Source organism: Stegostoma tigrinum, chromosome 4 (genome assembly GCF_030684315.1).
Source record: "Stegostoma tigrinum isolate sSteTig4 chromosome 4, sSteTig4.hap1, whole genome shotgun sequence".
NCBI lineage: Eukaryota > Metazoa > Chordata > Chondrichthyes > Orectolobiformes > Stegostomatidae > Stegostoma > Stegostoma tigrinum.
In genome coordinates this window covers 36,754,847-36,768,106 of record NC_081357.1, presented here as the reverse complement: position 1 = coordinate 36,768,106, position 13,260 = coordinate 36,754,847, and the positions used below count along the sequence as shown (strand labels likewise).

At 39.2% G+C, this 13,260-nt stretch overlaps 1 protein-coding gene across 11 annotated transcripts in view; it reads left to right on the top strand.

Annotated features, from left to right (window-relative positions):
* Positions 1 to 13,260, top strand: part of elovl4a (ELOVL fatty acid elongase 4a) — a 47,125-nt gene that overhangs the window by 20,890 nt on the left and 12,975 nt on the right. For 10 of the 11 annotated variants that reach the window (XM_059645270.1, XM_048531624.2, XM_048531625.2 and 7 more), the window contains 2 exons: positions 9,846 to 10,033; positions 11,514 to 11,594. In XM_059645270.1, coding sequence (XP_059501253.1) covers positions 9,872 to 10,033; positions 11,514 to 11,594 — 243 coding nt within the window. In that variant the 5' untranslated portion in view covers positions 9,846 to 9,871. The remainder of the gene's footprint in view (positions 1 to 9,845; positions 10,034 to 11,513; positions 11,595 to 13,260) is intronic. The other variant, XM_059645269.1, reaches the window with a different exon arrangement.

Sequence of the window (13,260 nt, the reverse complement as noted above, 5' to 3'; positions counted from 1 at the left end):
GATGTTTGCCGATGATTGATTGCACGGTGTTCAGCACCATTCCTGTCTCCTCAGATACTGAAGCAGTCCATGTTCACGTGCAACAAGATCTGGACAAGATCCAGGCTTGGGCTGACAAGTGACATTTGTGCTACACTATGCCAGGCTATGACCATCACCAATAAGAGACAATCTAACCACTGCCCCTTGACATTCAATGGTGTTACCGTCACTGAATTCCCCACTATCTACATCCTGGGGGTTACGATTGACCAGAAATTCAACTGGACTCGCCACATTAACAGAGTGGCTACAAGAGCAGGCCAGAAGCTGGGAATACTGCAGTGAATAATTCGCCTTCTGACTCCTCAAAGCCTATCCACCATCTACAAAGCACGAATCAGGAGTGTGATGGAATACTCACCACTGGATGAGTGCAGCCCCAACAACACTTGAAGGTTTATACCATCCAGGACAAAGCAGCCTGCTTAATTGGCGCTAATCTACAAACATTCACTCCCTGCACCACCAACGCTTAGTGGCAGCAGTATGTACTGTCTACAAGATGCAGAGCAAAAATTCATCAAAGATCCAAACCCATGACCACTTCCATCCAGAAGGACAAGGGTATCAGATATATGGGAACACCACCACATCCAGGTTCCCCTCCAAGTCACTCACCATCCTGACTTGGAAATATATTGCTGTTCCTTCACTGTCACAGGGTCAAAATCCTGGGATTCCCTCCCTAATAGCATTGTGAGTCAACCCACAGCAGGACGACTGCAGTGGTTCAAAAAGGCAGCTCACCACCACCTTCTCAAGGGCAACTAGGGTGGGCAAGAAATGCTGGCCAACCAGCAACGTCCACATCCCACAAATGAATTTTTTTTAAAAAGGCACCTACAGCAGTGTGGTTGACTCAGTTGTCCTCTGGGCTATTAGACATGGCCAACAATCCCCCACATCCTCTCGACGAACACAAAAAAAAGCTTCCTGTCAGTTCTTCTGCCTAATTGGAAAAACTGATTTCTAGAACTGACTTACTGCATCTGCTCACAAGAATTCAGTGTGTTTCTCTTTCGGTCTCTGCCTCCTTTATCTTTACGCCTGCACCTAGATTTTCCTCCTTCCACCCAGCTCCTTCACTTGTACCTCTCCATTGTGTCTGTAGCTCTCTCTTTTATCTGGCACTCACACTGTTACTTCCTCAGTGTCCTTTTGTTGATATGGCTTCTAGGTCACATGGACCTATGTTTCTTATAATCCAAAAAAAAATTTCCCTTAACATTGGTGCAAACTCAAAGTCCTTGCAGATGTTTTTTTTTAAAAACAATACAGATTCTACAAGCCTTTGAAAGAAATTACACATTTTTCTTGATGTACTGCTTCTGTGTCAAAGTTCATCATGATACGTAGTTATGTCCACAAAGAGGAAATCAGTTTCAGCCTATTCCCAATTATGAGCACAGCTATAGAAGAATGAAGAGGAAAACTCATTAAAAATGAAAAGTGTTGATGAAGACTAAATATCTCTGCCTGAAGGCATTGCAGCAGGAGATGATGAACTTGATGCTGTTTGTCAAGAATTATTTTGATTAAAATGTAATTGTTTTATTTTCATAAATAGCTGGAAAACAAAATAAAACTCCTGAAAAGTTTTAAAGATAATTTCAAACAAATCAGTTGACTGATTTTTGGTAGCTTTTAATTGTTTATTTGGCTATTCAGTCAACAACATTTTTGTTGTGAGCTTTTCTCAATTACTCTTGAGGCCTTCACTTTTGCACAAATTAATGACCAATCTTCTGCACATGTTTTCATTCATTCTCTTTTCTACCATTTTCATCCTTTTATTTTCAATGCAGTCCCATTTCATCTTGATTTGAACATGGACTTTGAAACAAATGTTGGTTTCTCTCTTTTTGGGGTTCAAAGTTCTCTACAGCCCATCAATACAAAACTCTTGTGAACCAGCAATACTGACTGAAACAAACTAAGCTAACATTTGAAAGCCTAAATATTATATTATTAAGAGAGTTCAGTTCCAGGGAAGTTTGAAGTATTTGCTATCCTTTTATGTGGTTTTGTGCAGCAAAGTGCAGTGTTTTCATTCGTTTAGTGGATGGGGCTGTTGCTGGCTGGGTCAGAATTATTTATTGCCCATGAGAAGATGGTGGTGATGATAAGCTGCTTTCTTGAACTGCAGGAGTCCATTTGGAATGGGGATATCCACATTGCTGTTTAGGAGGATGTCCTGGGATTTTGACCCAAGGACATTAAATGAATGGTGATATATTTCCAAATCAGGATGGTGAATGGCTTGCATGTGCTTGTCTTTTACTGCCCTTAAGCTTCTAAATGATAGTGGTTGTGCGTTTGGAAGGTGCTAAGGACCCTTAGTAAATTTCTGCAGTCCGTCTATCTTGTAGATGGTATACACAACTGTTGCTGTGACGGTGGAGGGAGTGAATATTTAATGGTGTGGTGTCAGTCAAGCAGGCTGCTTTGTCCTAGATGGTACCAAGCTTCTTGAATGTTGTTGGAGCTGCACTTGAAAAATGGAGAGCATTCCATTAAGTTCTTGACTTGTGCCTTGTAAATGGAGAACAGGCTTCAGGGAATCAGAAGGTTACTGGCTACAGGATTCCCATCATCTGACCTGCTCTTTTAGACATAATATTTATGTTAGCTTTTCCATCCACTTCAATTTCTGGTTAATGGTGTCTCCCAGGATGATGATAGTGGTGATTCAACGATGGTAATGTAATTGAATATCAAGGGCAATTGTTAGACTCTCTCTTGTTGGAGATGGTCATTGTCTGGCACTTGTGTGGTATGAAGATTACTTATCACCTTTCAGCCCAAGCCTGGATATTGTCCAGGTCTTGTTACATTTGGGCATAGAGTGAACTCATTTTGATGGTAGGGCTTGTGGTCTAAGCCATTTATAAAATTGTGTTAGATTTTGAACATAGTGCTTTCAGAGCTAAAATCTACCTATATGATTAGTCTTCAGCATGCTGCGCTTTTTAAAATACCACCAAGATCTCTCTCCCTTTTCATTTATATGTTTTTAGCCCACTATCCTTGCTATCAAAATGTTTATAGCTCTAGCTGCAAATTTTCTGAAAGCACCTATCTTCTTTGTTCCTATTACCCACTCCAGAGTGCTGTTGACACTCAAATTTTTGTGAACTACAGACCATTCAACTTCTGTACCCCTTCTAACCCATATGCCAACCATATCCCCCAAATTCCCACCTGGCTTCAATCATTGCTCTCAGTTTCTCAGTCAGGTACCTGTGTGTCTCTCATCAGTGCCTGCAAAATCTATTCATTTATGTTGCATGATGTTATGCTGCTAACCTTGATTCTTAGAATTCATTGCTAGAGGCCCAGGGAGAAAATTAGTGGTCAAAATGAAATTGAGTAAAACATGTGCCTTTTGGTCTCACGTTGTCTTATCTCGAGCTTGTCATATGGAGCAGTTGAGGACTCTGGATCTGTACTTGGTCAAATTATGAAGGATGAGGAGGGATCTCATTGAAACTTGTGGAATGTTGAGAGGCCTGGATGGAGTAGATGTGGAGAAAATGTCTGCAGTAGGCGAGACTAGGATCTGAGGGTACAGCCTTGGAGTGAAGGGATGACCCTTTAGAACTGAGATGTGAAGGAATTTCTTGACCCTGAGGATGGATATTCTGTGGAACTCATTACTGCAGCAGGCTGTGTAGGCCAAGTTATTGAGTGTATTTAGGACAGAAATAAATAGGCTCTTGATTGGTCAAATTCTTCTACACCTTTATGATCTCTAGTTCATTCCTTGCGCTTTTTAATGTTGTTTGATATAGAAATGACCTAATTTGTAAGACATATCTTAATGTTTATGATAGTTTTAAGATGCATTTCTAGATGTCCTGAAGTGCTTTACAGTCAGTTAAGGAGAAGGTAGTTATTATATAGGCAAGTGTTTGCATGCATGTCCCACAGAAGAAAAACAAGTGAAAATTGGGTGGGATAATTTTAAAAGTGAAAGGTACTTCACCACAAGTGGTTAATTTTGCTACTGGTGTTATCTGAGGACATGTCAGATTACAAACATATTTTGATGGTGCTGTATTCTACCTTTACAGCTCTTCCACAAACTTTCTGAATTGTCCTGTTACCTGAGTAACATCCAGTACTGATGAGTAGAAATTTCTTCAAGCTAAATTTTAACAAGACTGAAACCGTTGACTTCAGCCCAAGCTGAACCTTCGTTCCTTTGTTTGAAGATGAATCAGATGTTAAATAAAAACTGAAAGAACTGTGAATGTTCTTAAATCAGAAACATGAAGAGAAATTACTAAAAAGGCTCAGCAGGCCTGGCAGCATCATGACGAGAAATCAGAGTTGATCACTGTTCTGATGGTCACCGGACCTGAAACATTAACTGATTTCTCTTCACAGAGCTACCAGATCTGCTGAGCTTTACCAGCAACTTCTGTTTTTGTTTATGAATCCGATGTTCTTGGTTTTGTATTTCAGTCCAAGATGAACTTGCATCCACGTATTGATGCTATCACCAAGACCATCTGTTTCCAGCTCCATAACATCTCTTGAGCTCAGCTGACCATCCCGCACCGTCCGTAACCTTGAAGTCATTTAGAATTCAACCCATATCCTAACTCATGCCAAGTCCAGTTCACACACAATCCTGTCCTAACTGACCTACATTTGCTCCCAATCTGGAGACTATCCATTTTAAAATTCCCATTCCTGTGTTCAAGTCGTTCCATGGCTTTGCAACTCCATTCCTCTATAGTCTGTTCCAACCTAAAAGTGCTTTGAAGAACTATAATATTTCTTCACTTTTGACTGGTTGTGTATTTACTGTTCTTTTTTGACTCACCATTTACAGTGACGCTTTCATCTGCCTATCCCCAAACTCTGGGCTCCCTCTATTAACACCCTTTCCTTCATACCCACATCCTTTGTTTAAGAATTGTTTTTTTAAAAAAAAACTCATTGGCTAAACTTTTTTTTACAATATCTCATTGTGTGGCTGTCTGTCAAGTTATTTGATATTACTCTTATCAGACAGTAAGATATAAGAACAGAATTAGGCCATTCAGTCTGCTCTGCCATTTGATCATGGCTGATATGTTTTCAACCCCATTCTGCTGCCTCCTCCCTGTATCACTTGATCCCGTTATTCATCAAGAGCATTTTTTTTCGTTCATGGGAAGAGGGCATCGCTATCTAGGCAGCATTTATTGCCCATTCCTAATTGCCCAGAGCACAGTTAAGAGTCTTCCAAATTGCTCTGGGTCTGGAGTGACATGTAGGCCAGGCCAGGTAGGGCAGTTTCTTTCCCTAGAGGATGCTAGTGAATCTGATGGTTTTTCCAACAATTACCAATAGACTCATAGTCATTGTTAGACTCTTGATTCCAGATCTTCCTTTTACTGAATTCACATTCCACCATCTGCCATGGCGGGATTCAAACCCAAATCCCCAGAACATTATCTGGTCTCTGGATTAACAGCCCAGTGATAATACCATTAGGCCATCATCTCCCCATTTTCTACCTCCGTCTCCAGTAAATTTCCATTACGTATTTTACAACATTCAACTTCCTCTTGGCATTTACCCTGTTAAGCCCCTTTTAAGAATCCTATATATGTCAATGAGATCATCTCTCGTTCTTCCACCTCCAATGTGTAGAGCCCCAACTTGTTTAAGCTTTGTATGTAAGGCACTTCCTCCATGCCGGGGTAATCCTAGTGAACATTCTCTGAACTGCCTCCAATGAAATAATATATTTCCTTTAAAATATAGCAGTGCAAGTTGTTGTTTAATTGAGGAAAGCAAATTTCAAAGTTACCTGTTGGTGAAAATATTTAGTTACAATTTTTAACACACACCCATTTGACATTGCTGCAACTTTGCTTAAATTGCCTATTATTGACCTTGGGGAAGAAAAATAATCAAGTGTGTACTCAGTAACTCTTGGCTTGCATTAAAATTATGAAGGCTATCTGATATTATCCCAAATGAATTGGTTTTATAGTTTTATTCAGCACTAAATCTGGCAACTGAAATCCATTAATCATGTAAGTGATTTGTTGTACTGTCAACCAAAATGACACATCAGCAAGATCTGAGTACAGTAATTAAATACCACATCAATTTGTTGACTGTAAAACAACTTAATCTTGGCCTCTAACAAGTCTGCTTCTGATTGTGAATTCACAATGCTAATTAAGATCCGTTGCAGACTTTTTTATTCATTTGTGGGCTGTGGGCATCTCTAGCTGGCCAGCATTTACTATCTGTTCCTAGTTGCTGGTGATGGTGAGCTGCCTTCTTGAACCATTGCTGCCCATGTGCTATATGTTGACCCTGGGAGATGTAATTCCAGGGTTTTGACCCAGCAACAGTGAAGGAAAGGTGATATATTTCCTCTCCAAGCCACCTAACATCCTGACTTGGAATATGCGGGTGACAGTGTTCCCATATATCTGCTACCCTCATCCTTCTAGATGGCAGTTGTTGTGGGTTTCGAAGGTGCTGTCTAAGAATCTTTGGTCAAATTCTGCAGTTCATCTTATAGATAGTACACACTCCTGCTCCTGAGTGTCAGTGGTGCAGGGAGTGGATTCTTGTGGGTGTTGCACCAATCAAGTGGGCTGCATTATCCTGGATGGTGTCAAGCTTCTTCAGTGTGTTTGGAGCTGCACGCATCCAGGCAAGTGGGGAATATTCCATCACTCTCTTTACATGTGTAATGTATATGGTGAACACTGTTACTAGCCTTAGACCTGTTCTTGTAGCTACAGTGTTTGTAGTCAGTCCACTTGAGTTTCTGGCCAATGGTAACACCAGTCATTGTGTGGGATTCAGTGACGACAACACCATTGAACATCCATGGGCAGGTGTTTGTTTGTTTCTTATTGGAGAAGGTCATTGCTTGGCATTTGTGTGGTGTGAACATTACTTGCTATTTGTCAGTCTAAGCCTGGATAGTGTCCAGATCTTGTAGCAGTTGAATATGGATTGTTTCAGTATCTGAGGAGTTGTGAATTATGCTGAAGATGGTGCAGTCATCAGCGAATATCCCCACTTCTGACGTTATCATGAAGGGAAGACATTGATGAAGCGGCTGAAGATGTTTGGGCAGTTGAAGGTACCCTGAAGAACTCCTGCAGAGATGACCTAGAGGTGAGGTGACTGACCACCAACAACCACAACCATTTCCCTCTCTACCAGGTATGATTCCAATCAGCAGAGATTTTGCCCCTGATCTCCATTGTTTCCAGGTTTGATAGGGCTTTTGTTGCTACACTGTGTCAGGCATGACCTTGATGTCAAGGACTGTCACTTTCACCTCACCGCTGGAATTCGGTTGTTGTATCTGGTTTTAATGAGATCAGGAGTTGAGTGGCCCAGGCAGTATCCAAACCCCAAACCAAAGAATACTTATGAATGTTTTACTTAATTTACCGTGTGTTTTCTTAACAGTTGAAGTTTCTGAAGTGACACAATTTGAAAAATGCCTCTATTGTTAAATACTTAGAAAAATTGCTCTCTGGCTTTTGTTCCCATGATGGCCACATTTCTCTGAATGTTTTACGTAACCCACTAACCTTGCTGATGGGAAGTGCTGAAGAATGTGAATGAAACTTTCCTGTCACCCTTTGGAAAACATTTTTGTCTTGCTGAATACTTCCAAGCTCTAGTAGCAAGAGGTGTGTGTTTAAATTAGTTGTCGGTCTGCTGAGCACTTTTCTATGATGAACTCATGCTTTTGAATGTGATTCTGATGCTCTCATTTATGCTGTTGAAATGTGTTAGGATTTTGGTAGAGATCAAGAATTTTTTTGAAAAGTAGATAAAACTCCAAATTCTAGCTATTTACTGAAAGAACAAAGCCATACAATTCCAAGGTTTGAAACAGAGGATGTTGTCCTGAATAAAAGTCAAACGAAATGCCGAATACCATTTTTATTAATCGCCTAAACTCTAAACCCAGTGTCAACATTAGTTAAGCATGCATTGATAGGCATTTGATTAATTGTAAAGTATAAATTACACTCAATGTCAGATACAATTAAAATTTATTTTTGCAAATTGTCATGGTCTCATTGTCTTTCAAACTCTTACCTTATTCTATCAAAAGTTTTCAGCACCGTTTTTGTGGATCAGGGTATGTCCTAGAACAATCGATTGCAACAGACAGCCAATCAGGGTTTCAAAGAAATAGTCTTCAACAAAAATGTTGTACATAACACAACCTCTTGAATTCAGTCTGCATGGCATAAGTCGACTAATGCAATCTTCAAGTGACTAAGAAACAGCTGCAGTAACTCTGTATTTTACTTTATTCTCAATTAATGGGTGTAGGTTTTTTCTGTCTTGTCTGCTCTGCACCGTTGACACATCAATACCTGAGGCCAAAGGGCCCTGTTTTCTCTTCCACTTGTGCTTTTGTAATGATACTGCTCCACACTAGATAAAAATACGTAACAGAAAAATAATTCTGTGCTGCAGCCAAATCAACATTCTTGACAGACAACTGAAAAGTTATCTCAAGGTTACCAGGGAACAGAATTGTGATTTGGTTGTTGCCACTCATATCTTCCAGAGATAAGAGTGGGGATCTATAGACATATTTTCCTTCATTGATATTTTAGTAATGATGGTTGTTCGATTACTTTGGCTGTCTTGCATCCAGCTAAGAAAATGGAATGGGCTTCATTCTAAGAACAAGATCTCGTGGTGTTAACTGGATAAAAGGTTTTTTTTCAATTGGATTTTCTCTGGGTGTTTGTGTTTGAGAGTTTATGATAATGTAAGAGGGTAAGCCTTTCTCAAACGGAATGTAGAATGGTTGTAATTAAAATGAATTGTCAATATTATTACGTGGCTCATCAGTTTTGCGGCTAGAGGATACTGGATGAGAGGGTATGGAGAGACCACAGGTGTTAGTTGAGGAGTGAGGGCTGGAGATCCGAATAACCACAAAAAGAACTGGACCAGAGGTGGCTGGGCTGGTATTTTGAGGTGTGGTATATATTTGTGTAAATGTAACATGAAATGGACAAACACTAGATAGTTCTGTTGGTTTCAAGTGTCTTGGTATTTGTTCATGGATGGCTTTTAATTTACTGTTTATATAGGTAATAGTATAGGATCAGTGTAAAATATTAGAAATCTTCAGTTTCCCCTTTGGTGTTCCTCCTTACTGTTGATAAGATTCAGTTGTGCTTTTGTAATGATACTTCTTCACACTAGCTAAGAATGTGTCGCAGAAAAATAATTTTGTGCTGCAGCCAAATCAACATTCTCCTCAGACAACTGAAAAGCTATCTCAAGCCCAAGTGCAGTTTCTCGCCCCATTTACCAACATAAAATATGCAGCCCTGTCACAATGCGTAGCTCTAGAGATTAAATATCATCAGCTAGACCTGTTGAAAGGAATTGTTTACAAGCAAGCAAAAAGTATGGCGATGCGGGGAATGAGAGCCGATAGAACAGTTTGGGAGCAGTACTAATATATCAGTTCTGAGGTGGCATAAATGTCAGATGAACTAAATGTTATTCTTGCTAAATGCAGCCCATAAGATGCTTTAGTCATGCTGGAATCTTCTTCAGGAGTCTGCTTTGGCGGCCTCTCCACCAAAGAAGACTCAGTGCTTCCACTTCAGTCTGTTTGCATAATCTACTTTATGTTGATCTGCATACATCTGGATCAAGGAATTAAATATTATAGAAATATATTGTAGTACTAATATAGTATCAGCTTGAATTAGAAGTTGTTTGTTCATGCACTTTTTTTAAATAATAAAAGCACATTTATAATTTGTCCCTTATTTTAACAGACAAGCGGGTGGAAAACTGGACTTTGATGCAGTCACCCCTGCCTACATTGGCATTGAGCAGTCTTTACCTTTTATTTGTGTGGCTGGGTCCAAAATGGATGAATAACAGGGAGCCTTTTCAGCTACGTACGCTGCTTATTTTCTACAACTTTGGAATGGTAATACTAAATTTCTACATCTTTAAGGAGGTTAGTCAGTCATACCTATGTATTCTGCTTCATTCGGCTCTACTGGGTCATGGGATTTATGCTATTTGTATCTGTGAAAGAAACCCTTGTATAACATTTACCAAACTAGAATAAAGCATTCAAATCAATATCTGTTGTTAGTGTGATATATAAACACCATCTTCTCCCACTTCTTTCCCACCCTATAAACATATCCTTTTGTCTTTCCTCTGTTATGTATATCTAGATTCCCCTTACATGCGTTTATGCTATTAACTTAAATTTCTCCTTGCGGTAGCTAACTACGTTCTAGGTAAAGGATTTTCTCTGTTAATTATGGCCCATATTTTGCAATTCACCACTGTGGTAACAGTTACTACGTTTACCTTATTGAAACTCTTCATAATTTTAAAGACCTCTACCAGGTTATCTTTTAGTGTTTTCTTTTATCAAAAGCAAGGTTCAATCTGTTGGAATTCAGAGAATACAGCATTTCGATCTATCGGTAAGATTGATCAATCTTGCCCATAACATCAATGCAGAGAAGCTAAGTGAACGCTGATGAGATTCGAAGGATAGATTCATCGTAAGTCCCTTTAAAATTAGATGAGTACTACAGCCAAAGATGAGAAGCAGGTCACTCAGCTACCCCGCCTCTCATACTTTTGCTCATAAACGAGAGAGAAAAGAAAACAAATTTTCACCAAATTTTCTTGCTTTAAATTGCGTGATTCTTCCTGACACCTGAAGCTAAATTTAGCAGCAGTTGTGTTGCTTGATCGATCATTTCACTCCATGACCGTTGTGATTGCATTTGAAAAATGCATTATTCGGTGTGATGCACTTTGACATTTCCTGAGATTGTGAAACCTATGTAAATGAAAGTTCTTTTCTTCCCATTCATTCCCTTCATTCATATCTCCAGCTCTGTAATTGTGGACATGAAATGGAAGATTCCAGATACTGACCAGACTTAGCCACAAGGTAACAGATCAACCTCAAATTCAAAAATGTGGGATGCCAATATGGACAAAACAAAAATCACTGACATAGGCTCTAGACTGGAGAAATCACCAAATAATGGCTTCTGTTTGCTCAGGGACAAATGAGAAAATGTAAAATTTGCCTGTAAATTTTAGAAATGAGATTTTTTTTAAAATAATGTTTCACCATCCCAGGACATCCTTAAATGCTTAATCAGGTAGTGGTGTACCTTTGCAACATTGATTGTAGTTCAATGTAGAAAATGTAATATAGAAAAACTTGGTGATCTAACAATACCTCTAGTTAATTATTTCTCAGTGTATGTTGTTGAATGTTTACATGTGAAAACCAGATGATCAACTAAATCAAACTAAAGGAAACATCGCCTCACTAACGTAAAGGCATTTTTAACCAAGACCTTTTTAGCTGCTTTTGCTTTCAGGCACAGACTTAAAATATTTAGCAGTCTATCCTTTGTTCTTCATCACTATTGTCACTGGTGTATTGTTCCTTACAGCTCTTCTTCGCTGCAAGAGCAGCAGGATATAGTTATATTTGCCAGACTGTCAAGTACACAGATGATGTCAATGAAGTACGGGTAGGTATTTTCATTCGTTTTGCAGTTGACAAGAATTGATACTGAATAGTTAAACAATGGACAGAAGCATTCTTGTTTTCTAGTTGACATTGAAGATAAGTGCATGTGCACTTTATTCTGGCATTCTGTATTTCCTGCAAGAAGTAAGATGGCAAAAAATACTGAATCTTTTAAGATACGTTTGATATCCATGATGTTCGATACTTCGCCCACATAATTTTGCTTTCCTGCACTATTAAAATGATTATTTATTCAAGTGATGTTCCGTTTCCTTTTCTTGATGCATGGCAGTCAAATTGTATTGAAGGAAATATTTCAAGGCAGGTCAACCTACAGTGCTTAAATGGAGATAGTTGTTACTTACAGGAAACGTGTATTCCAGAGCAAAAATTTGGCCTGAATTTTCATTGTTGGGATGGCTTCCACAAGCATGTTGCCATGTTGGTGAAAATTTGAGCCTTAGCTGCTGCTCTGACAGATGTTTGGGCTATCGTTCGGCAGGAAGGTTGGCCCTTGGTGGTTTGGCTCTTGTTAAGGCTTTGGGGGAATAACATAAAATCCAGCCATCTTTCCTCATTTCCTAACGTGCGTGCCTTCTTCCAGCACTCTTACCATGCCACTTGCTGCCATTTCATCCCCCCCCCCAATTCATCTCCTGTGGCCTTTTATTGCTCTTGTGCCAACTTGATGACAGCCCATGTCCTCATTCACCATTCTTTGCCCGAACAACTTCCATGGCACAGGCAGACCTCAGAATCCATGTTAAAACCAAATAAAGCTCTTGAATGTCTGTTGATTTGATTTTAATTTTATTTAAGCCTTATTAATATAAATCTATCTATCATCTCGAATAAGAATAGCATAGTCCCCTTTCAGGATCTTTATAGACACTTAGAGTTAATCAAAGCAATCATGATTGGTTGTGATCTCATAATGTAGCAGATAACTCTCAGGTTTATTTTAACAAAGATGAATATCACCTGTCCTGAATTTCTTCAAATTGTTTTTGTATGTAAAAAGGTGGGGAACTTAAATAGCTGAACAGCTCCCTCCTGTGATTCCAACTGACTTGGCCATTTTGATGTGTTTCTCCGCGCTCTATTAATGCCAATCACAAGGGGGTCTTTACTTTTCCCAAATGGCACTTGATCTCTCCCAAAGGCTATCAAAAAGGTGCTGTACATCTCCAAGTCACTCTGGTGAGTTTAAACCTTCCACCAGTTATATTTTGGATATCCCCACTTCATATATGCAACTGCCTCTGAGAATCACAGATGTGCGGTTTGCAAGCCAACTTTATTCTCCTCTCACCAAGCTATAAAAACAGTGGGGTCTAGATTTGGGGCTGGAATTTTCAGATTTGTGACTGACACCAAAAGTTAATGCAATTTTCTCTCTTGTTTATGTCGTCTTTCCATCCTTCTGTTCTTTCCTCCTTTCCATTACTTTTGTTGAGAAAAATGTTTAAATGCAACAGTTTGTAGTAATGGAATAATGCATCACTTTTAAATTTATAGTTCCTGGTATATTGGTGTTGCTGGAAGAAATAACAGCATTTATTCTCCATCGTCAGTGCCCTGAGAGTGTGTTTATTGGATTTCTTGCTTGGATATTTTAAAGGTTGTTTTATGTCAACCACTTTGTATGGAACTAGGGTTACAGAGAG